Source organism: Globicephala melas, chromosome 19 (assembly GCF_963455315.2).
Source record: "Globicephala melas chromosome 19, mGloMel1.2, whole genome shotgun sequence".
In the NCBI taxonomy this organism is placed as follows: domain Eukaryota; kingdom Metazoa; phylum Chordata; class Mammalia; order Artiodactyla; family Delphinidae; genus Globicephala; species Globicephala melas.
In genome coordinates this window covers 3,321,622-3,344,009 of record NC_083332.1, presented here as the reverse complement: position 1 = coordinate 3,344,009, position 22,388 = coordinate 3,321,622, and the positions used below count along the sequence as shown (strand labels likewise).

Here is a 22,388-nt window from a genome sequence, read left to right as displayed (position 1 = left end):
CGGAATATAATCTATAAAAATTTTGAATCACTATGTTGTACACCTGAAACTAATATAATATTGTAAATCAACTATACTGCAATAAAAATAAATAAGGAACATAAATATGTGTGTTCCTCGTAGACTTTCTGGGACAATTTGATAATTTCAATGCTCAGAATCCAAGACCTACTAGCCTGGGAGGTTCCCAAACTCCTGGGTCCTGAGGCAGGAGGACATGGGGGCATACACTCGGTCTGAAGGAGGAGGGGCTGGGGGCCTGGACCCCTGGGTCTGAGGGAGGAGAGGCTGGGGGTCTGGACCCCTGGGTCTGATGGGGGAAGGGCTAGGGACCGGGACTCCTGGGCCTGAGGAGAGGCTCACCCTAATTCAAAACGACCTCATCTTAATTAATTACATCTGCAAATACCCTATTTCCGAATAATGTCACATTCTGTGGTCTACTGCAGGTTAGGATTTCAACATATGAATTTGTGGGGGGAGAGGGGCAAGGCAATTCAACCCATCCCACTTATAATACCCAAAAGTTGGAAGCAACCCAATTTTGTAATTGATGTGTCCATCGACAGCTAAAGGAATAAGTTATTTATAATAACTTCATATAATGTACTCAATATAAAGGAATGAGGACTTCCCTGATGGTCTAGTGGTTAAGACTCAAAGCTCCCAATGCAGGGGGCATGGGTTCAAACCCTGGTCGGCAAAGATCCCACATGCCTGTGGTGTGGGTCCCTTCCCCCCCACACACAAAGAAGGAATGAAATACTGGTATTTACACAATATGTATGATTCCAGTTACATGACAATCTAGGAAAAACAAAACTATAGTGAGAGAATGAAGGTCAGTGGTTACCAAGGTCAGTGGTTACCAAGGGCAGAGGGGTTGGGGGAAGTGATTACTGCAAAGGGAACTTTCGGGGGGGTTGGAAAGAATCTCTAAACCGCACTGGTGTTTATGTACATGATGACATATTTGTCAAATCTCATCAGCATGTTCACCTAAAAATAGTGAATTTTAGGGCTTCCCTGGTGGCGCAGTGGTTGAGAGTCTGCCTGCCGATGCAGGGGACACGGGTTCGTGCCCCGGTCCGGGAGGATCAACACGTGCCGCGGAGCGGTTGGGCCTGTGAGCCATGGCCGCTGAGCCTGCGCGTCCGGAGCCTGTGCTCCGCAATGGGAGAGGCCACAACAGTGGGAGGCCGCGTATCGCAAAAAAAAAAAAAAAAAAAAGTGAATTTTATTGCATGTAAATTATAGTGCAATAAAGCTGAAAAAAAACACTGAAAAGATTTGCATAATTTTGTTTTGGAAATTATTTGACTCCAAGTAACTCATTTGATTTATGATTGGATCAGGTTTGACAACAATCCACAGGCATACTTCAGAATACTTATGAAATGACAGATATCTGACCCATAAATCGTTTCCACATGTCCCAAGAGATTTTTTTGGGTTTTGGTTTTTTAGCAAGACAAAACATGCTTATTTCGTTAAAACTGGTGAGTGGGGGCAGGACACGGAAGAAGTGTACAGAGCTGGAGATGAGAGGGTCAGGGGTCAGCACAGCACTCAGGATGGAGGATCCAGAAGTCTTGGAGGTGGGCAGTTCTTTGGAAACTTATCACCCACTTTCCTCGGAGCTACATGAGGCTCAAGAGCCCCAGGGGGCTCCAGAGTCCTGACCAGGAAGGGAAGCCTTGTCCCAACAAGTCTAGGGAGGCCCTGCCCCCAGCAACAGCAGGAACTCTTGGGGACAGCAAGCTCCAGGTTTGTCTCTAAGATGGGGATGTCCAGGGTAGAGAAATCTAGAAACTCTGAAGCTCCATCGTCCACAGATGAGGAACACCAGTAGCTGAGCCCAAGTGGGTTATCAAATGGATTAACCACACACACACAGACTTTGCAAACTAAAAAGCAAAAACAAGAGATAAAAACAACCCCAAAGCTGTCATGAATCACCATCTCATAGAGAACAAACAAGTGGCTACCAGTGGGGGGACGGGAGCAATATAGGGGTGGGCGAGTGGGAGGAACAAACTGCTGGGTGTTAGATGGCTACAGGGAAGTATTTATTGTACAACATGGGGAATATAGCCAATATTTTGTAATAACTGTAAATGGAACGTAGCCTTTAAAAATTGTATTTAAAAAATTGTATAAGGGGCTTCCCTTGTGGCGCAGTGGTTGAGAGTCCGCCTGCCGATGCAGGGCACACGGGTTCGTGCCCCGGTCTGGGAAGATCCCACATGCCGCGGAGCGGCTGGGCCCGTGAGCCATGGCCGCTGAGCCTGCGCGTCCGGAGCCTGTGCTCCGCAACGGGAGAGGCCAAAACAGTGAGAGGCCTGCATACCGCAAAAAAAATAAAATAAAAATAAAAAAATAAAATAAAAAGTACGGACGCTGACTCTCTCAACCTCGAATAAAGCATCCCCCTCTGAGCCTTTTTCTTCTCTTTTATAAACTGGTCTCCTAATACCTACCTCTAGGGCAGGAGTTAACAAATATTTTCTGCAAAGGACCAGATAGCAAATAATTTCAGCTTTTGGGGTCATCTGGTCCCTGTTGCAACTACTCTGCCATTACAGCAGGAAAGCAGCCGCAGACAGTATACAAACAAATGAGCAGACCTGTGTTCCAATAAAACTTTATTTACAAAAACAAGTGGAGGGACACAGTTTGCTGGCCCCTGTCACGAAGTTTGGAAGGAGGACAGAAAGTAATTCATGACAAAGATCTAACCCACAGTAAATGCCAGAGCATTGATGGCTGTACTGTTGTTACTATAAACAGAACAATGCATCCAAATTCCTTCCTCTGAGGACCTCCTACGTGATTCCCATATGCACCCAAGGTGTTTAGAATATCTCTTCCGGCTACCAGGTAAGCTATGCATCCCTTTATCATTGTTGAAGTTGTTAATAAATTCCTGATAAATGTTGGGTGCTGTTCCAGGTACTGAGAGGACTCTTCCCCCAGCAGAGGGCTTATCATACCCAAGTCATTCTCTCTCTCTCTCTCTCTCTCTCTCTCCATGCATTTTCAGAACCCTTAACTGACATGTAAGAAACACGTTTCTCTACCTTGAAGCTACCATGCTGGACAGACCACATAGAGAAAAGGTCAGATGGTGGAGGAGCCCTAATTGGTCCATGCTCCAGCTGTTTGAGCCTTTCCATCCAAGACACTGCCCCAGCTTCCAATCCACCCCCGTTGTCACCATGTAGAGCAGAGATGTGTCACCTCCACCAAGCCCTGTGCAGATGGCAGGTTCGTGAGCAAACTAAATGTGGCCGTTGTCTGAAGCCACTAGGTCTTGGAATGATTTGTCGCATGACCTTAGTAACTGGAAAAATTGATTCTTTGTTTAGTACAGGTGTTGAGTGCAGTGCTTTCATGCTCCATAACTGGGAGGACAGGAAGGCAAAAGGGAGGAGGGGCAGAGTGTGGACAGGAGGGAAGGGTGGTGAGAAGGAAGGACGACAGGAAAGGAAAGACTTAGTGAGTTTGCCTGGAGTAAAGCAGGCACCATACAAATAGCTGACCTCTCCGCTAGGATGGGGTGACGGGGACTCTGAGAGTTTGTGAGAGGCAGAGGGCCCCACTGTAAGGAGGCTGGGCAAGTTTCCTGCAGGATGTGGTGTTGATCACAGTGATACAAACAGAAAGGATTTCCTTAGGCCAGAAAGGATGCTGCAGACTGTGGGATCAGCTTAAGGAAAAGGTAGCACACAGGTACGTGCGGATATTGTGGGAGTGTAAGGTGTGGATGGGGTGGAAGGAATGAGGCTGGAGTGGTTGGAAGGTGGAGCCAGATTATGGCTCAAATGCCAGGCTGAGAAACTTGGCTTTAATTCAGAGGATACTGGAGGCCCATGAAAGAGTAATGAGCCATGGAAGGTCATGAGCAGATCTATGTTTTAGGAATTTTGTTTCCAGGTGAGATGTAGAATACGGACTGGAGAGGGACATAAGGGATGTAGGAAGAGCAGCATTCAGGACCCATTAGGGAAAGTTGACTAGTTGTTCCCCAAACATACATTCTTCCTTTCTTGCTCATAATACTAGAGCCACTGGTTCATAGCTGGGCACGTGAGCACATAGAACAAAGAATCATTTCCCAGCCTCCTCTGCACCTAGCTGTGGCCATGTGTCTAAGTTCTGACTTAGACGAGATGTGAGCAAAAAGGACATGTGTACTCAAAATGAAAAGACACGTGCCCTCTTTCTTCCTTTCTTCTGGCTGCAAGGCAGATCTGATGGCAGGACCTGAGGCAGCCATTTTGGACCATGAGGTGGAAACCTTATTTTGCCAGAGTAATGAGATGGAAAGAGCCTGGGTCCCTGATGATTATGGAGCTGCCAAACGGGCCCTGGATCAACTGCAATAAATAAACTTCAACCCGATTTAAGCCACTAATAGTCCAGGTCTTTCTGTTACAGCAGCAATCCCATCTCAGAAAATAGGAACTCCAGTCTTCCCATTGCCTAGAGCAAAACATGGAGTCATGCTTATCTCCTCTTTTTCTCTCAATGCCTGCCAGCTCTTCCTTGAAAATATATCCAAAAATCTGACCATGTCTCAGCATGTCCATTGCTACCATCTCTCACTGGATTAATATGAAAGCCTCCTAGCTGGTCTCCCTGCTTCCCCCTGTTCTCCACACAGAAATTAGGCAATCCTTTTGAAACTTAACTCAATTGCCGTTGGGGAACCATCTTGGTCATCCTCGATTCAGGCAGGAAGCATCCGTAGATGCCAAAACTAATGAGTTAAAAGTTTCATGACACAGAGGATATTTGCATAGTCTCAAAGTAGCTCTCCCCAAGATACTTATTTATTACAAAGGAAAAAATGTACAGAAACCCAGCAGAGGTTTTCTCTGTATGCTTTTGCAACTTTTCTACAAGTCTGAAATTATTTCAACACTGGACCAATACAACATAGACATACGGCTGATTCACTTTGTTATAAAGCAGAAACTAACACACCATTGTAGAGCAATTATACTCCGATAAAGATGTTAAAAAGAAAATAGATGAACTTCAAAAACACTATGAGGTCACATATTGTATGATTCCATTTATAGGCAACGTCCAGAACAGGCAAATCCACAGAGACAGAAAGCAAATGGTGGTTTTCAGGGGCTGTGGGGAGGAAGGAATAGGGAGTGACTTCTAATGGGTATGGACTTTATTTGGGGAGGGTGAAAATGTTTGGGAATTAGATGGATATGATGGTTGCATAACATTGTCAGTGTACTAAATGCTACTCAGTTCAATTTAAGATAGTTAATTTCAGGGACTTCCCTGGCAGTCCAGTGGTTAAGACTTCGCCTTCCAATGCAGTGGGTGCGGGTTCGATCCCTGATCGCGGAGCTAGGATCCCACATGCCTTGCGGCCAAAAAAACAAAACATAAAACAGAAGAAATATTGTAACTAATTCAATAAAGACTTTAAAAATGGTCCACGTCAAAAAATTAAAAAAAAAAAAAAAGATGGTTAATTTCAGGTCAATTTTTTAAAAAAATTTGATCAAAACACTTCTATAGTACCATCAATTTCTGATCCTTACGGTGACCCTGGGAACCCACAATCCACCCCCATCACCTTTCTGACTTCATGTCCTACCCCTCTGCCCTCAACACTCTGCTCCATAAACAGTAGCCTTGCTGTGTGAGCATTCACCTCAGGACCTTTGCACTGGCCCTTGCTTCAACCCAGGATCCAGACTCAAGTCTGTCTGGAGCCCTTTCCCCATCACTGCCTCCTGGATGCAGTCCCCCAACACGGAAGCCAAATGCCTTCAGCTTCAGGAGACACATCTGCCCTAGATCCCGCCCAGAGAATAAACAGCTCACCACCAGCCTCCCTCCTCTGGCCAGGCCAGTTTTTAGACTCACCCTCCTGGTGCTACTCCCCGCCCGCTCTCCAGGGCCAGCCAGTCTCAGAGGAATTTCAAGGAACAACCTTTCCTAACCCCTCAGGTCCCAGGAAGAACTCCTCCGAGCTTCTACGCTGCCGGAGCGACCTCTGTTTATGGCACGTTTCAGGCAACCCATGTTTAAGTCACCTCCCCACCCAGACAGGGAGCTTCTTGAGACTCAGGCTTGGGGCAAGTGCATTTGAGTTGAAGTTTGGCTACCCTATCCTTTGCAATTGTCATGGTCAACACCAATATCATGACCATCCTCATAGCTGTCTCCAGTCTCATCTCCTCTGGCCAGCCACACCCCCACCTGCCCAGCCTCCCCAAGGTGTTCCCTCAGCCTAAAACCCTCTCTGCATTCCTGGCTCCACCTTGAAATTCAGGTCAAGGCTCCCATGACACCTCGTCAGAGAGGTCATCCCTGACTACCTCACCAGAAGTGGCCACACCTGCCTGTCCCTCAGTGACTCCATTTCTTCACATTTATTTCCTCCACAGAGATTACCACAATCTGAAAGTCTTACTCATGTGTGTGTCCCTACCTGTTTATCTTCTGTCTTCCCACCACACCCGCTAGAATGACAACAACACAAGGGCAGGGGTTTTGTCTGCCTAGCACTTAGAACGTGCTTGGTACACAGTAGGTGCTTGAGTATTTGCTACTACATGACTTTGGGACTTTGCATACGCCACTCCCCAAGCTTAGAATATCATTCCTTGCCGCATCTTCCTCGGCGAACTCCTATTCATCCTTCAGAACCCCATCCAGTTATCACTTAACCTGGGTGGTCTTCTTTGACTGCCTCACATACCCACCACAAAGTTGGAATAAGTGTCTCCTCCGGGGACACTCAATGCCCTGTTGCCACCTCCAGCAGTGCACATGTCACTGTGAATTGCTACTGTGGGTGCTAGCAGGGTCTATTTCCCCAATCGACCTGACTTCTTGAGGGCAAAGGATGAGGCACAGTTAGGTCTCAGGGACCATTTATTGAATGAATGAATGAATGGACAAATATGTAAGTAACTATATCTCCCTGAGACCCAGCTCCCATCTTATTTATATGCCCTGCCAGACCTGTGAATTCGACCTCCCTCCTTGTCCTAGGAATTCATCAGCAAATCCTACAGTTGGGGGACAGGTGTGGGGGGCATGCCTTGGGCGAGGAGGATGAGGGAAGAGATGGGGTGGTTTCAGATATGACATACAGAGGATCCTGGCTTAACAAGCAGCAGTGAGAATTCTGTTTGGTTCCTGGGATCTCCCAACAGAGAGAATAAACAATCCAGTTCCCCAATAACAAAGCTATCCCAGTTCAGGGACAGAGGCAGATTCAGACCCACAGAGTCCTAAAGTTCACTCAGTAAAAGGCGCTCTACCGTCGGTGTTTTGGTGCCGGGTTCCCCGCCCCCCGGTGAGCACCTCCACCCAGGGCTTACTGAGGCAGACAGTGCAGGGGTGTGAGCCTCCACTGGTATTTGGGAACCACGTGCTACGGTTTGGAGAGAGGGAGGCGCCTCCTTTGTGGCAGGGAAGAAGGAAGGAGGCCCTGGGCTCTGAACGAGGGCAGGGCGGAGGCTGGGTTTTGGTCTCACCTGCTGCTCCGGAGCGCAAAGAAGCTGCTGTGGGTGGGGCCTGGGGGCGCCTGCGCTCCACCGCCCTCCTCCCTCAGACCCAGGGACCAGGTCCCCAGCCCCTCCCCACTCAGACCCAGGGACCAGACCCCCAGCCCCTCCCCCTCAGACCCAAGGTTCCGGGCCCCCAACCCCGCCCCCCTCAGACCCAGGGGTCCGGACCCCCAGCCCCTCCTCCCTCAGACCCAGGAGTCCAGGCCCCCGACTCCCACTGAATGCCTTTACAAGGACACTTCTCTCCACCTGCACGCGAAGAAAGGGCCTGGTCTCAGCCAGATCTGCATTTGTCATGGCCCGGAGCCACTGAGACTTGGCCAGATGGCCCTCCCCTCCGTGGCTCAGGCAGCTCCTGGCCTGGAACACTCCTCCCTCATCCTCCAGGCCACCTGGGGCTGCCAAACTTGCCCTTCAGGTTTAGCTCTGGCCACCCCACCCCTCCTCCTTCAGGAAGCCTGCCCTGACCCTCTGAGGAGCCGCTTCCAGGCTTCCGAGGCACCCTTAGCATCTGCCATTATAGGACCTGTGGAAAGAAAGACATCATCGATGTGGTTGCTAACACTTCTTCCCTAGGATCTTCTCTTCGTTGAGTACTGTACTAAGACCTCTCCGTAACCTCCTTTAATCTTCCCAGTGCTGTTATCCCCATTTTACAGATGGGGGACTGGGGCACAGAGAGGTTAAGTAATTTGCCCAGGGTCACACAGCTAGATAGGGGCCTGGACCATGAAGTGGTAGCACAGAGTAACAACCAAGATGCAGTGTCTGAACTGTATGGCCTGGGTTCAACCATCTCTACCACTCATTAGCTGTGTGATTATAGACACGTTACTTAACTTTAATATGTCTTGGTTTCTTCATGTATAAAATGGGGATCATTGAACCCATTTCTTAGGACGTTGTGAGGTTTATACACACACACACACACACACACACACACACACACACAAGGTGCTCAGAAGAGGATATGAGCACACAATAAGTATTACCAAAATTATTAAGTGGCAAAGCCAGGACTCGAACCCACACCCACCTGGGCTCTTTATGATCACACCACACAATAGGATTATCTCTCTTTCTGTCTGTTCTTTCTTCCCCATCAATCCAGGACAAGGATGTGCCTTCTCTGGTTTCCAGCCTCTCGTAGTAGAGACTGTGGGGTCAACATGTGTTCAGTGAAGCAAAAATGCACACAAGTGCACCAAATGCAAAAACTCAGTAATTCAACAAATGTCACTCCAGCACTTACTACGTGCAAGACCCTATTCTATATGCTGCAGGTACATTGGGGAACTGAACACACAATAGTCTTTGTTGTCCTGAAGCCTTACATTCTAATGGGGAGGACATAAAACAGACAAAATAAACAGGTAATATGTGAGTTACAGGGTGATAAATGATCTGGAGAGAAACTAAATGTTGGGGGAGGGGGAAGAGACTCTGAAGGAGGGACGGGTCAGAGGTGCTGCCATGTTAAACAAGGTTGCCAGCCAGGCCTCCCGAGGTGCTGCCATTCAAGCGAAGACCTGAAGAAGATGAGGGAGCAAGCCTCTTCTCATCGACGGATATGAGAAGAGCTTTCCAGGCAGCGGGTACAGCAAGTGCAAAGGCCCTGAGGCAGAATGGCATCTGGGTACTCAAGGAGCAAAGGAAGAGATGAGGTAGGGTACCATCACTTAAGGCCTTGTAGAAGGTCTTCTCTTTTATCCAGAGAAATGGGGAGCCACCGAAGCCTTTTGAGAGTGGAGTGACGTAAGCTGATTTAGGTTTCTATGGGGGTCCATGCATTGAGACCGGACTGGGGAGGAAGACGGCAGGGAGACCACTCACTGCATGTGTAACTCTGAGCAAGTCTCTGAGCCCTTGTGAGCCTCAGTTTCCTCATCTGCCAAATGGAGACACCCCAACACTCACTCCACTGGGTTCGGGGAAGAAGCGGTGTGTATAACTCAGTTAGCGAGGTCCATGGCACAGGGGAAGTTCTCGAAAGGAGATTTTCATGCCTGGGGAGCCTGTTCATTTTTGTGATGCCCTTGGAGCAGTGTTGGGCATTGAGTCTTAGCTGTCATCGTTATCGGGAATTACTGAGGGACATTTCCAAAGGAGGAGGGAAGGGGAGGGCTGGGGGCCGAGGGCACCGGTGGAGATAGGAACGCCAGAGAGGAGGTGTGCACAGAGCAGGGATGGACACCAGCCCTGGAGATGGAAAGGTGGCTCCGGGTTCAAAGCCCACCCTTCCACATTGACCATGAACAAGCGGCAGTCAACTTAGCAGAGATACCAGGAGAATCGCAGAGATACCAGGAGAATTCGAAGCGGGTATTTCTGACGCGTGAAGGAGTTTGACATCGAATTACTGTAGTTTCTCCTGTTGTGATGGAGACAATAAGCTTTCTGGCTCCCCTGAGGACATCCCAGCCGGCGCCCTGGGTCTGTCAGCCAGCCCCGCCCAGGGGCCACGCCAGCAGGCTGTACCAGGTGAGTGCTCAGGTATGTGGAGGAGGGAGGGCCCTGGGAGTGAGCAGGAAGGAGAGGCCCCTGTAGGGAAGGGAGAGAAGAGCTCAGAGCCTCCTGTCTGACACAGCTTGAGCAGCAGGTGAGGAGGGGGCCCAGGGAAGAGAGCTGGGTCCTAGCGAGGAGGGACGGGAGGTGGGGACTCCTGGGTCTGGGGGAGGGGAGCAGGGGGCCCAGACTCCTGGGTCCAGACACAGGAAAGGCTGGGGGAACTAAAGTCTAGTTCTGAAGAGCTGGGGGCTGGAGATCGGACCCGAACACCTAAGGGAAGACTATGGGGTCGTAGGGGCTGAGGAATTGGATGAATGTTCTCTGAGGAGACTTGGTGTCCAAACCCTTTAGTTCCAAGGGACAAGGAGCTCTGAGTTCTGGACTCCTGGGCCCCTGAGAAGGTAAAAGGCTAGAAGACAGGGAGACAGGATCCCTGGGTAGAGGAAGGAAAATGGGGTACACACAGGTTAGGGAGCTGAATGCATGGAGCCCTGAGGAACTGGGGGTGCGGCAGTGTACTAGGTGTGAGGGGGGAGGGCCTGCAGGTCTAGATTCCTGGTCTGAGGAACGACGGCCTGAGGGCCTGGACATCTGGGTCTGAGGAAGGAGGGGCTGGGGGCCCGGATTCCTGGTCTGAGCGGGGAGGTGCTGGGGCAGGAACCATAGGTCCTGCGATCAGGTCCAGCCTCACCTCTTTGCTGCCTCCCAGGGCTCCAGGTGGCAGGAGCTCCCCATTCTCGGCACCATGAGCTCCACCACTGGGTAAGTACCCCCGCCCACCGGGTCCCCCGGCCGCCCCGCCCTTCCCCCCGACCCTTTCATCCACACCCGCAGCCTGGACACTCTGAGGACCACCTGAGCTGCCTCCCTCCTGCTGCCAAGCAGACAGACCTGGGTCCAAATCCAGGCGCTAACTTTCAGCAGTGGTGTGGCCCTGGCCAAAGGACATCACCTCTTCAAGCCTCAGTCCCTCCTCCGTGAAACAGGGACAATTCCGATAGGCTAATGCACATACAGCACCTAGCAGAGCATCTGACCAACAGCAGGTGTTCAACTCATGAGAGCTGCTAGGCCATCGCTGTTACCTTTTTCCTTTTTCTTTTTTTGGCTGCGCTGCGTGGCATCTGGGATCTTAGTTCCCCAACCAGGGATGGAACCTGGGCCCACGGCACTGAAAGCACCGAGTCCTAACCACTGGACCTCCAGGGAATTCCCAGTTGTTATATCTTATTATTAAATATTGACCCTTTGCTAAAAGCTCAGGACTGTTTATAATGAAGGGTCAAGTCTCCTGGAGTAAGCAGGGAGAAGGATAAAGAGAGAAGTGTGGGAATAGCTGCATGGGAGATGGAAGGGAGTGAGTTCTCCAGCCCAGAGGTAAACAAATTGTGGGGAGATTTGACTGACAAGGGCAGGAAGAGGAGCAGAGGTTTGACTAAAAGAGTTTCTCATCCTTCATCTCTCATCTCCGACCCCAACCAAGCTCTGAGCTGTTATTTCTGTGGAAATGGGGACTCGAGAATTCTCAGAGAAAGATCTGGCTGAAAAGAACCTGGCCCGTGGGGGTAGGAGGGGAAGAAGATAACTTTCTATCTACTCCCAATACTAATGCTATTGTAAAAAATCCCATTTATTGGGAGTTCCCTGGTGGTCTAGTGGTTAGGATTTGGCGCTTTCAGTGCCATGGCCCAGGTTCAATCCCTGGTCGGGGAACTGAGATCCTGCAAGCCACGCAGCACAGCGCAGCCACAAAAAAAGAAAAAAAAAATCCCATTTATTGAGCAACTACTGTGTGTTAAGCCTTTTGCATCATCTTAATAATGATAATAACAGTTACTAAGGCTGCACAACATTCCAACTGCATCATCTCATTGAATTCGCCCAACAGACCTACCAGACACTATAGGGTAACTAACCCCTGTCTTATGGAAAGGGAAACTGAAGCAGGAGAGATCGTCTCCCACCCGGGGTCTTATGACAAAGCAGTAGCTGACAGGGGATTTGAACCCAGGTCTGGGTGACAGTAGAGACCACACTCGCCACCACGAGCCAGTACCACTGCCATACTTGTCTCGTTAAAGTCCAGCTCTGGCCCTGCCCTCCCCTGCTCAAAACCCTCCATGGCTCCCCACCGCCCTCACAAGCTCTGCTGGGCACTCAAAACTCCCATGATCTGCCCCCAATTCCCATGGCCCCTCTCACCCCTCTTTTCCTTCACTAGTCCAGAAGCTTCTCCCAAACGGAGTGCCAAGTCTATCTATGGTGAGTTGAGGGGCAAGGAAGCCCCGGGCCAAGAGAAACTAGGTCTGAGGGAGGAGGTAACTGAGGACCCGAACTCCTGGATCTGATGGGGGAAGGGTTTGGGGGTCTGGACTCCTTTTCTGAGAGAGGAGGGGCTGGGGGGCTGGACTCCTGGGTCTGGAGGGGAGGGGGCTGGGGGGCTGGACTCCTGGGTCTGAGGGGGAAGGGGCTGGGAGCTGGGTCTCCTGCAGCCATTCTCCTTCTCCCCCCACAGAACAGAGGAAGCGGTACTCCACCGAGGTTATGGCCGATGTTTCCCAATATCCAGTCAATGTGAGTCTGGGGTCTGTGTTGCCACGGGGAGTCTTGCAGGAGGCAAGGCAGGCCTGAGGAGGTGGGGGAGTTGAAAGCAGTTGGACCTCCAAGCAGCAAGAACTTGGGAAACTCAGTTTGCTCATCTGCAAAGTGGACTCCTGCCTTGCCTCAGATGTGGGTACTCAGTGGAGGAACTCAATTCCACTTGAATCTGCCAACTTTTCCTCTGGACCAGCGCCTGTGCTGGACAGTTGGACCACAGGGACAAGTCAGATGCAATCCTGGATGAGTAGGGGTCAGACAAGGTCCAGAGGCACCAGCAAAATTGCCAGGTGCTCTAACGGAGGTAGAGCTGCTTAGAAGGAACTAGATATAATCCAGACCATTCTCTGCCTTCAAGGGGTCTATCTGGAGAGCTAGACCCAGGGAAGACACACAAAGGGCAGTGGGAGGAGGTGGAGCAGGTGATCAGAGAAGGCTTCCCAGAGGAGGTGTGCGTAGTCGCAGGCTATAAGGCTGATGCCAGGGGCTTCTCAGCCCACCTGGCTTCATCCTGGGACTCACTGCTTTCTCCAGCACCTGGTGACCTTCTGCCTGGGTGAGGAGGATGGCGTGCACACGGTGGAGGACGCCTCGCGGAAGCTGGCCCTCATGGACAGCCAAGGCCGCGTCTGGGCCCAGGACATGCTGCTGCGCGTGTCTCCCACACACGTTGCGCTGCTGGACCCAGTCTCCAAGGTGCCACGGGGCACACGGGTGGAAGGAGCAGCTTGGACTGAGCCCACCAAGGCATGGAGAGCCCTAGGGACCTCAGGGATCTGAGTGCGAATCTTGATTCCTGCACGGTCTTCCTCTAGGAACTTTGGCAAGGGACCCCCGCCCCCTTTTTGAACCTCATTAGCCTCATCTATTAAACAGGGGTGTTATCCCTGGCCCCTCAACTTGGGGTGGAGGTTGCCCTGCGCAGTGCCTGTACGTGCTGGCACTGCTGGCACTGCTGGCACCACTTAGGAGTATCCTTGGCTCAGGGTCTCAGTTTACCCGCCGTCCCACCCTCCACCCCACAGGAGGAGCTGGAGTCTTACCCGCTGAGCGCCATCGTGCGTTGCGACACGGTGATACCGCCGGGCCAGAGCTGCTCACTGCTGCTGCTCGTGTGCCAGGAGCCCGAGCGCACGCAGCCCGACGTGCACTTCTTCCAGGGCCTGCGTCTGGCGGTGAGCGAGCGGGGGTCGGGGCCACAGACTGAGACCCTGCGGATTCCGGGCGCGGAGCTGAAACTGGGCGGAGTCCGGAGCCGGACCCCCAACGGGGCGGGGCCTCTAAGACGGGGGGCACGGTGTACGGCAAAGGCGGGGTCAGGGCCAGCGGAGGGGGCGTGACCTGTAAAGGAATTCTGGGAGGGAGGGGGATTTGAGAACAGATTGAACGTAGGGTCGAGAAGGAACGAGAGGGCCGAATGGAGACGGAGGCTAAGAGCTAAGAGCTCGGACAGAACGTGGACAGAACATGGAAGTGAGGGTCTGGGGGAGCAGCCAGAACTAGGATGGGAGTGAGTGTGGTCAGGGGCGAAGCGCCATGTGGACGGGGCCTCCGTGGTTGGGGGAGGGGCCTAAGGCAGGGACAGTTTAAGAGCCAGGGTGTGAGTTCAGGGCGTGGACGTGCGTGGGCGCAGTGCGTGAGCCATGACTGGACGTGGTCTGGGGCCGAGCTGAGGAATCGATTCGGAGAGCCGCCTGGGCGGGCAGTGGGTGGGTTGCGGTCGTGGCCTGACGGCGTGATTGACAGGCGGAGCTGATCCGAGAGGACATCCAGGGGGCTCTGCACAACTATCGCTCGGGCCGCGGGGAGCGCAGGGCGGCGGCGCTCAGGTAAGGGGGTCGGGCTGGAAGCTGGGGAGAAGAGACGACGGGGAGGTCTCTGGGGAGCCAGCTCCCCTCTTTGGGCCTTAGTTTCCCCAACTGAGAAATCGGTGGATACCACTAGCCTAGAGCAGAACGAGTTTTAAATGGAGTCAAACAAACCCTGTACCAAGTATACGCCCCTCCCCTCGGTTTCTCCTCCCTCTGCCTCAGTTTCCCTCCGGAGAGGTGCTCTCCCATCCCCCATATATCGGATTTCTCCCTACCACTGAGAGCCTAGGTTTGACCCCTTTGGGCCACAGTGTTTCAGATTGAAGCCCCGAATTTCTCCCCTCCCCGGACCCCTCGGTGTGCCCAGCCTTAGTTTCCCCTTCTTCCCCCGCAGGGCTACGCGAAAGGAGCTGCAGTGCCACCCCTCGCCCGCCGCCGAGACCCCGCCCCTGCAGCACCGCCCGACGGTCCGCGCCGCGATCAACACGGTGGAGCCGGCCACGGGCCGCGGGCGACCCCAGGCGGACCCCATCCCAGAGACTGCAGAGATGCGGAGGCCGGGCCGGGCGGAGGTCTGCAGCAGCGCTGACCCGACCTCTCGGGACCTGGGCCCCTGCGGCCCAGACCTGGCCAGTCTGCAGGCGGAGCGGGAAGTGGTGAGTGAGGCGGGGCTAGGGCCGGGGCGGGACTGGCTGCAGGTGTGAATCTTCTGTCAGGGGGTGGGGCTTGGTTCTGGGGACTTGGTCAGACTTCTGGGGGGGTGGCCGGAGGGGACAGAGTGGGGGCAGAGTCAAGCATCAGAGGGCGTGGCCCGGCCTAAATGTGCCTAAGCGCCCTTGGTTTGAGAGGGGCTTGGACAGGGGTGATGAGGGTCCAAGATTCAGGGGTCCCACGCATCCCCTGCTCTGCCCCCCAGGACATCCTGAACCACGTGTTCGACGACGTGGAGACCTTCGTATCAAGGCTGCAGAAGTCTGCCGAGGCGACCCGAGTGCTGGAGCACCGAGAGCGCAGCCGCAGGACCCGGCACCGGGAGGCCGGGGGTGAGGAGGCGCCACCGAGTGGCAATCCTGAACACCCCCTTCCTGGCCACTCCCAAATATCCACCCTCTCCCTTGGGTCTCCCCTTGCACCCCCTGCCAGTTTGACTCCCTATCGCGATCTCACTGGGTCTCTGCCTCTCTCTTCGACCCTGCCTGACGCTGTCTGCATGTGCCCCATCACCGCGCCTGCCTCTCTACCCACAGAGGGCCTCCTGACGCTGCGGGCCAAGCCGCCCTCAGAGGCCGAGTTCATTGATGTGCTTCAGAAAATCAAGTACGCCTTCAGCTTGCTGGTGAGGACGCGTTCATCCCGGGGCGTCAGGGGGCGAGGGGAATAACAAACCTGACCTGTCCGCGCACTAATACCAGCACCTCCCCGGCTCCACAGGCCCGGCTGCGCAGCAACATCGCCAACCCCTCCTCCCCAGAACTGCTGCACTTCCTGTTCGGACCTCTGCAAATGGTGAGACACCCCCGGCCTGAGGGCTGCCTGCAGCAGGAGGGTTCCACTTCAAGAAGGTCTGATAGCTTGCCCACTCTTGCGCCGCTGCCAGATTGTGGACGCCTCGGGCGGCCCCCAGTTCGCGAGCTGCGTGCGGCGGCCGCATCTGACTTCCGAGGCTGTGGCGCTGCTGTGGGACAACGTCACCCAACTTGAAAACACGCTCTGGACCTCGTTGGGGGACTCTTGGACCCGCCCGGGGTAAGAGGCGGGGGTGGGAGGCTGGAGGAGCGGCAATTTAGGGGCGGGGCTGGGAGGCTGGGGTCGTGGTGATTGGAGAGACAGGCCTGAAAGGCAGGAGGCGTGGTGATCCGGGGGCGGAGCGGGGCGGGGGGGGGGTGGGTGCTGGCTGGGAGCGTGGTGATTGGACGGACAGGGCTGGGAAGCAGGAGGCGTGGTAATTTAGGGGTGGGGTTGGGAGGAAGTGGCGGGACTGTTGGAAAGATGGGGCTAGGAGGGTAGGTTAGTTGTGGGGCTTAGCTAGAGGGTGTCGCCAAAGAAATTGAAGTTCAGGTGGGACTAGGTCAAATGCCACGATCCGATGAGGAAAGGCGAGCAGCTTTGCGTGGCGTATGAAACTGTCTGCTGAGCCTCAGACAGCAGCTACCCCCTTTGGTGGTGTGGCAGTGCCGGTGGTTCTCTCCTAGGCAGGCCTGTCAACTCCAGGCTCTGGTAGTAATTTGTACCCAGGACCTGTCCTCTTAGCCACTCACCTTTCCCCAAGGAGTGTGTTGTTTTCTCTGTTTAAAAAAGTTGCAAAAATAAATCTTAAAGTTAGGTTTTTCATAGCATGATTTAAAAAAAAAAAAAAACTCAAACCGGAATAAAAGGCAGGACTTAGAGGAATGGAGTGAGGCTATGCCGAAGAGGCGGGCTTAGGAAACGTTTGGTCTGTGGTTTTGGAAAGGGGGAGCAGTCTTTGCGCTTGGAGGCTGAGAGCTTTAAGGGAGTAGGTGCAGAGCTAGCTGCTGGACTTAGGGGAAAGGGACGGGATGTGTGTAGCTAGAAACACGGTTTGGAATCAGAGGCCAGGGCGGAGCATGAATGGAATCAGGGTATTTACAAATATAGTTGATGTCGTGGATGCAGCTTAGAGGCAAGGGCAGGGCTTGGCAAAAGGGGGCAGGATTAGACTTGTTGGAATAGAACGAGGCTTAAGGGGAGGGGGAGAACTTCATGAAGTTACTGACAGGGAGGTCATACCAGGATCCCTGAGGATCCCTTGCCCCTCCTTGGCTGCAGGATAGAGCTACCCTCAGAGGAGGGACCCCCATACAGACCTGAGTTCTACAGCGGCTGGGAGCCCACAGCCACGGACCCACAGGGCCGCGCCTGGGAAGACCCGGTAGAGAAACAGCTACAGCACGAGCGGCGCCGCCAGCAGGTGAGGCTAAGGCTTAAGCTGCCCCAGATGACACAGGGGGGGCCGTGACTGGGAATTCTGGGGCGCAGGCCGGGCCCCACCTGATCTACTGCTCTCATCTCCTGCAGCAAAGCACTCCTCAGGTCGCTGTCAATGGGTAAGTGTCAATGGGTGAGTCGGGTCAGGTGGGGTCCAGGAGGGGTGCGTCCTGGGGGGTCCCAGCGCTGACTCCGCTTCCCCTTTTTTCTTTTTCCTTTTGTCTTCCCGGCTCTTCGAAGGTGGGTGAGGTGGCGATGAGGCAGGGGCCTGGGCTGGGACGGGGGGAGGATCAACGAGGGAGGGAGTGGGGCCCAGACTTCTGGGTTCTAGGGAGGAGGGAACTGGAGGCCCAGATTCCAGGGTCTAAGGGAGGAGGGTGCTGGGAGTGGGTAAAGTCTGAGAGGGACCTCTAGATCCCCAAAGGTCTGGAAGAAGGCAGTTTGGTTTCCCAGGGCCTAGGAAGCTCCCTGCCTGGGTCCCTATAAGGACAGAGTCCTGGGTGTTGGAGAGAAGAGGCTGGGGAATTAGATATTGGGTTTTGAAGAAGAGCTCAAGTCTGGTGCTTGGGACCTTGGAGACCCAGGGAAGTAGGCTTGGGACTTAAAGGGCCAAGGGGCAAGTTTCTGGGCAAGTTAGGAAGTGGTAGTATCTCTGGGCTCCTGAGAGAGGTAAAGGCTGGGAGGCTGGACCCTTGCTTTCCCAAGGCTCTAGAGCAATTGTCTCAGTCCCTGCTGGGTGTCACACTGGGACCTTTTAAGCATTAAAAGGTCGAGGAAATTAAAGCTTGAGATCTGGACTCCTAGGTCTCTGGAGGAGGAAAGAACTGGGGGTGCAAATTCATAGCTCCAACAAGCAATGGTGGTGCAGACTCTTGGGTCCCGGGGGAGGAAGGGCCTAGAGGAGCTAGGATTCCTTGGGCAAGTCGGGGGGCAGATGGGAGGGAAGCTGCGTGGGATGAGAAGACAACAAAGCCGCAGGTCTCAGCAGAGACGGCGGCGTGCTGGGAGCTGCCGCCGGCCCCACACAGGGGGGGCCTCGGCCCTGAAGACTCCCCTCTCCCTTGCACAGGTAGGCCTGATCCGGGCTGAGGTGCCTTTTACTGGGTTGTCAGAGCTAAAAGTCTGCTCCCCTCCCCCCAGCTGCCTGGTCTAGCGGACCCCCCTCTCGGTGCGCTTCTGAACCTTGAGCTTGACACCCACAGCTTTTAACTCACCTTTTTTTTGCGCTTCAAGTTCTTTGCGGAGGGCAGGAGGGGAATGGAAATAATAATAATCCCTCCCTGAAAGAGGGAGAAGTCTGTGAGTTTGTACAGGCTAGCAGTCAGGAGCTCAGGGTCATGGGAGCACGCAGGTTCACATCCAGCTGTGTGCGAGTAGAATGGAATTACTCAGGACATGAGCTCTGGGGCCAGCCTGCCCGGGTCCCAGCCTGACTACACCTCTTTCTTGCTCTGTGACCTTTACATCACCGTGTCACTTGATATCACTGTTCCTTTCCTGTGAAATGGAGATAATAATTGGGTCTCTGGAGGGAGGAAGGAACTAGGGGGTCCAAACTCATGGTTCTACCAAGTGTTGTCTCTAGCATCAAATCAGCTAATACATGTAGCAGACTTTGAACAGTGTCTGGCATGTAATAAGTGCTATATAAGTGCTAACTATTGTTTTTATTATGTTTATGAGTTATCATTACGCATGAGTCAAGTACACAGTAGATGCTCAATAAACAGCAGCTGTTTCTAGCTGTGTAATCTGGGGAGAGTCATTCTATTTCTCTGAGCCTGAATGTTCTCATCTATAAAATGGAGCTGATGCTAGTACTCATATCATGTGCCTACTGCATGGTGCCAGGCACATAAGGAGCACAGTATATTCAAACCGGTATTACAATTTCAAACCTCTGTTAACAGTATTAACCGGCCTCCCCTGCCTCGACCCCTGCTTGGCGTTAACCCCAGCTCACACCAACACCCTACAGTCCAGAGCAGTGGAGCTGGCTACCTCCTTACCCCGCAACCCTTTCCCCTTCTCCTCAGTCACCAAGACCAGGAACCAGAAGCTGAGCCCCAGGGGCTGGAGCCGGCGGGAAAGTGGGTCCTATGTAATTATGACTTCCAGGCGCGCAATAGCAGCGAGCTGTCTGTCAAGCAGTGGGACATATTGGAGGTCAGAGGAGTGGGGGACGGGGTGTGGGGCTGGGGGGTTGGAGTCCACCCAGCCCTAGCTACAGACACAGCCTCTGAACCCTTCCCTCTTCCAGGTCCTGGATGACCAGCGCAAGTGGTGGAAGGTTCGGGACCAGAGGGGGCAGGAGGGATATGTACCCTATAATATCCTGACACCCCACCCGGGGCCGCGGGGGGGCCGCAGCCTGGTGAGCCAGGGCAGACTCCTGGGTCTTGAGGGAAGAGGGGCTGGGCTCAGATCCTGGGTCCTGGGAACAAGAGGCGTGAGGGATAAGGGGTCAAAGTCACTGGCAGAGGAAGTGGCTGAGGATTCGGAAATTCACCTCCAGGCTAAGGGGACTGGGACCCAGTCCTCTTTCCGATCCAGGTGCTCTCCTCTTTTTCCCCTCTCCAGGAGAACAGCACTCCCTCTCCCCCTCCACCACCAATGTCGGCCCCGGCTCCGGCTCCCCCTCCACCACCAGCGCCACCAGCGCCGGCCGTGGCTCCGGCTCCCCACCCCCCACCAGCGTCCGCCCTGGCTCCGGCTCCCCCTCCCCCGTCAGCCTCGGCCCCGGCTCCTACCCCCCCGCCCCCTCCCGCACCAGTGCCGACCCTGGCTCCAGCTCCCGGTGCCCGACCAGCGCGGACCCAGGCTCCGGCTCCGTCTCGGTCTCCCAGGGACAGCTGCGAGAGCCTCAACAACTTGGACTCCGGCAATAAGGGTGAGTGGTGGGGGCACCCCTTCGAAGGAGCGGTCCTTGTCCTCGCTTTCCAGGCAGAGAAACCGAGGCTCAGAAAGAGTAAACAGAGTCCCGACCCATCACGAGGACGCTGGAGGTCCCCGACCCTCTGAGCCCAGGGCCCTTCGCCCTGAGTCCGCCCTCCCTCCCGGTTTCCCGCCTGCAGAGAAATTCTCCCAGATGCTCAGTATCAACGAGGAGCTGCAGGCACGCCTGGCCCAGGGCCTCACGGGCCCCAGCCGCGCAGCCCCGGGGCCTCGCGCCCCGGAGCCCCGCGCCCCGGAGCCGCAGCTCAGCCCGCGCTCCAACGCTTCGGAGGTCCGCGCCTGGCTGCAGGGCAAGGGCTTTAGTTCAGGGTGAGTGTGGCAGGTGCCGGCTAGGGGACCCTGAGATACCGGCGCTAGGGGCGGAGCGCTCCGATTGGCCCAGAGGGGGCATGGCAGACCACGGGAGACCGGGATTGGTCCAAAACGGGGGTCTGTCTGATAGCAACTGTGACTGTCGGGCTGCGATTGCCATGTTTTTCCAGGCTCCGATTGGAGTCTCTAGGGAAGCCCCGCCTCCCTTGGAAGGCAGCCCCCCCCACGGCGCGCTATGATTGGTGGATGGGGATTCAGGCGCCATCAGCAGCGGCCGCCCCCCGGCTTGAGAGCTAGAATGCTGCTCAGATTGGACAAAGGGCTAAGCGGGCGTAAAGTGGTTGGTGGGGCTGAGGAGGCTTGAGCCGTGATTGGCCAACAGGCCTGACTGTGCCCTGGATGCCCCTGCTCAGGACCGTGGCCGCGCTAGGCGCACTGAGCGGCGCGCAGCTATTCTCGCTGCAGAAAGATAAGTTTCGGGCGCTGAGCCCCGAGGAGGGGGCGCGCGTGTACAGCCAGATCACAGTGCAGCGCTCGCTGCTGGAGGTGAGGCGGGCGCTCGTCCCCGAGCCCGGACTGGGGAGGGGGCTGAGGTCTCTGCCTGCAAGGTCCTGATTTTCCACCCCCACCCCCACTCCAGGACAAAGAGAAAGTGTCAGAGCTGGAGGCGGTAATGAAGAAGCAAAAGAAGAGGATGGAAGACGAGGTGGAAACGGAAGTCATTTGATCCTTCCCCGCCCCTCCACTAAGTTTCCAGGAAGCAGCCCCGCGGGAGAACGGACTCTGCAGACTGCCCCCACCAACGGAAGTAGATCCCTCCAGGGATCGCCGACCTGTTCCAGCCTTGGTCTTACCCCGTCCGGTTAGATAAATCGGCCCGTCCTTAATGGAGTCTCCTGAGAAGTGCTCTCTTATTGGCCGAGAACGGGCACTGAGACAATTTAGGGCAAGTGCTTGCGCTCGGGAGCCCTGTGTATTGTGATAATGCTACCCAGTCTATAAACAGCCTCCTCTTAGCAGGCGATGTCAACTGCTGTCCCTTTTCTACCCGGGTACCAGGGGCCAGGAACCTGCCCCTCACCCCAGCAACAGCCTCACAGGAAAGGAATCTAGCAGATGTCCCCACTCTCTTTAGTTTCTTTCTCTGAATCCTCCCAACTCAGGCTTCCTCCTGACCTCCCAGCCTCCAGTCTGTCCTCTAGTTCACTCCAGAGGGATCTTCTGAACACCCGAGGCCCCAGTCCACCCCTTGCTCAAAACCCTTTTCTGGCTCCCCGTCGCCGTCTTAGCCCCATAGCCTGGCATTCGAGGCCCTGAGTGGTTTGGTCCCTACATCTCCAACCTCGTCCTCACCTCCTCATCCCCAGTGCATTCTGGTCCTGCCCTTCTCCACACACTCCCCAAACCCCTTCAACCACTGGAGTTTTAACAATGGCTGGTTTCTGCTGGCTGGAACGATTCTCTGCCTGTTGAAATCCTATTCAGCTGTCCCGACCCAGCTCAAATACCCTCTTTGGAAAAGCCTGCCCTCATCCCCTAGGTTAGTCTCCCAGCATCCACTTTTACACCTTGTTCTCCACCTCCAGCCAGGGGTCCAGCTACGGAGAAGTGGCTGCCTCCTGAATGTGTCACAGGCTTCCTGGCCACTCTTCATCCTGTGAGAAGACGGCCTAACAGGAACTTCCTACCTCCTCAGCAACAG

The 22,388-nt window shown here is 54.3% G+C and overlaps 1 protein-coding gene and 1 long non-coding RNA gene across 7 annotated transcripts; one reads left to right on the top strand and one right to left on the bottom strand.

Moving 5' to 3' along the window:
* Nucleotides 1-2,637: 2,637 nt before the first annotated feature.
* Nucleotides 2,638-16,229, bottom strand: LOC132593911 (uncharacterized). Of its 6 annotated transcripts, none has more exons than XR_009559971.1 (4): nt 13,706-16,229; nt 12,602-12,863; nt 8,593-10,097; nt 2,638-5,392 (listed from the first exon to the last, which is right to left on the bottom strand). It is a non-coding gene; the product is annotated as an uncharacterized lncRNA (long non-coding RNA). The 6 variants fall into 6 exon arrangements; XR_009559974.1 differs by lacking the exon at nt 2,638-5,392 and adding an exon at nt 7,741-8,082; XR_009559973.1 differs by lacking the exon at nt 2,638-5,392 and having other exon boundaries at nt 7,741-10,097; nt 13,706-14,512; nt 15,860-16,229.
* EPS8L1 (EPS8 signaling adaptor L1) lies at nt 10,126-21,554 on the top strand. Its single transcript, XM_070044152.1, has 20 exons — nt 10,126-10,155; nt 10,774-10,826; nt 12,286-12,326; nt 12,580-12,638; nt 13,197-13,358; nt 13,688-13,837; nt 14,409-14,491; nt 14,868-15,129; nt 15,390-15,516; nt 15,721-15,809; nt 15,905-15,979; nt 16,071-16,219; nt 17,261-17,402; nt 17,510-17,538; nt 19,456-19,585; nt 19,680-19,793; nt 20,000-20,309; nt 20,494-20,683; nt 21,100-21,232; nt 21,327-21,554. Exons 2-20 carry the CDS (start codon nt 10,810-10,812, stop codon nt 21,411-21,413), a joined length of 2,349 nt encoding a protein of 782 aa, XP_069900253.1. The 5' UTR covers nt 10,126-10,155; nt 10,774-10,809; the 3' UTR covers nt 21,414-21,554.
* Nucleotides 21,555-22,388: the final 834 nt, after the last annotated feature.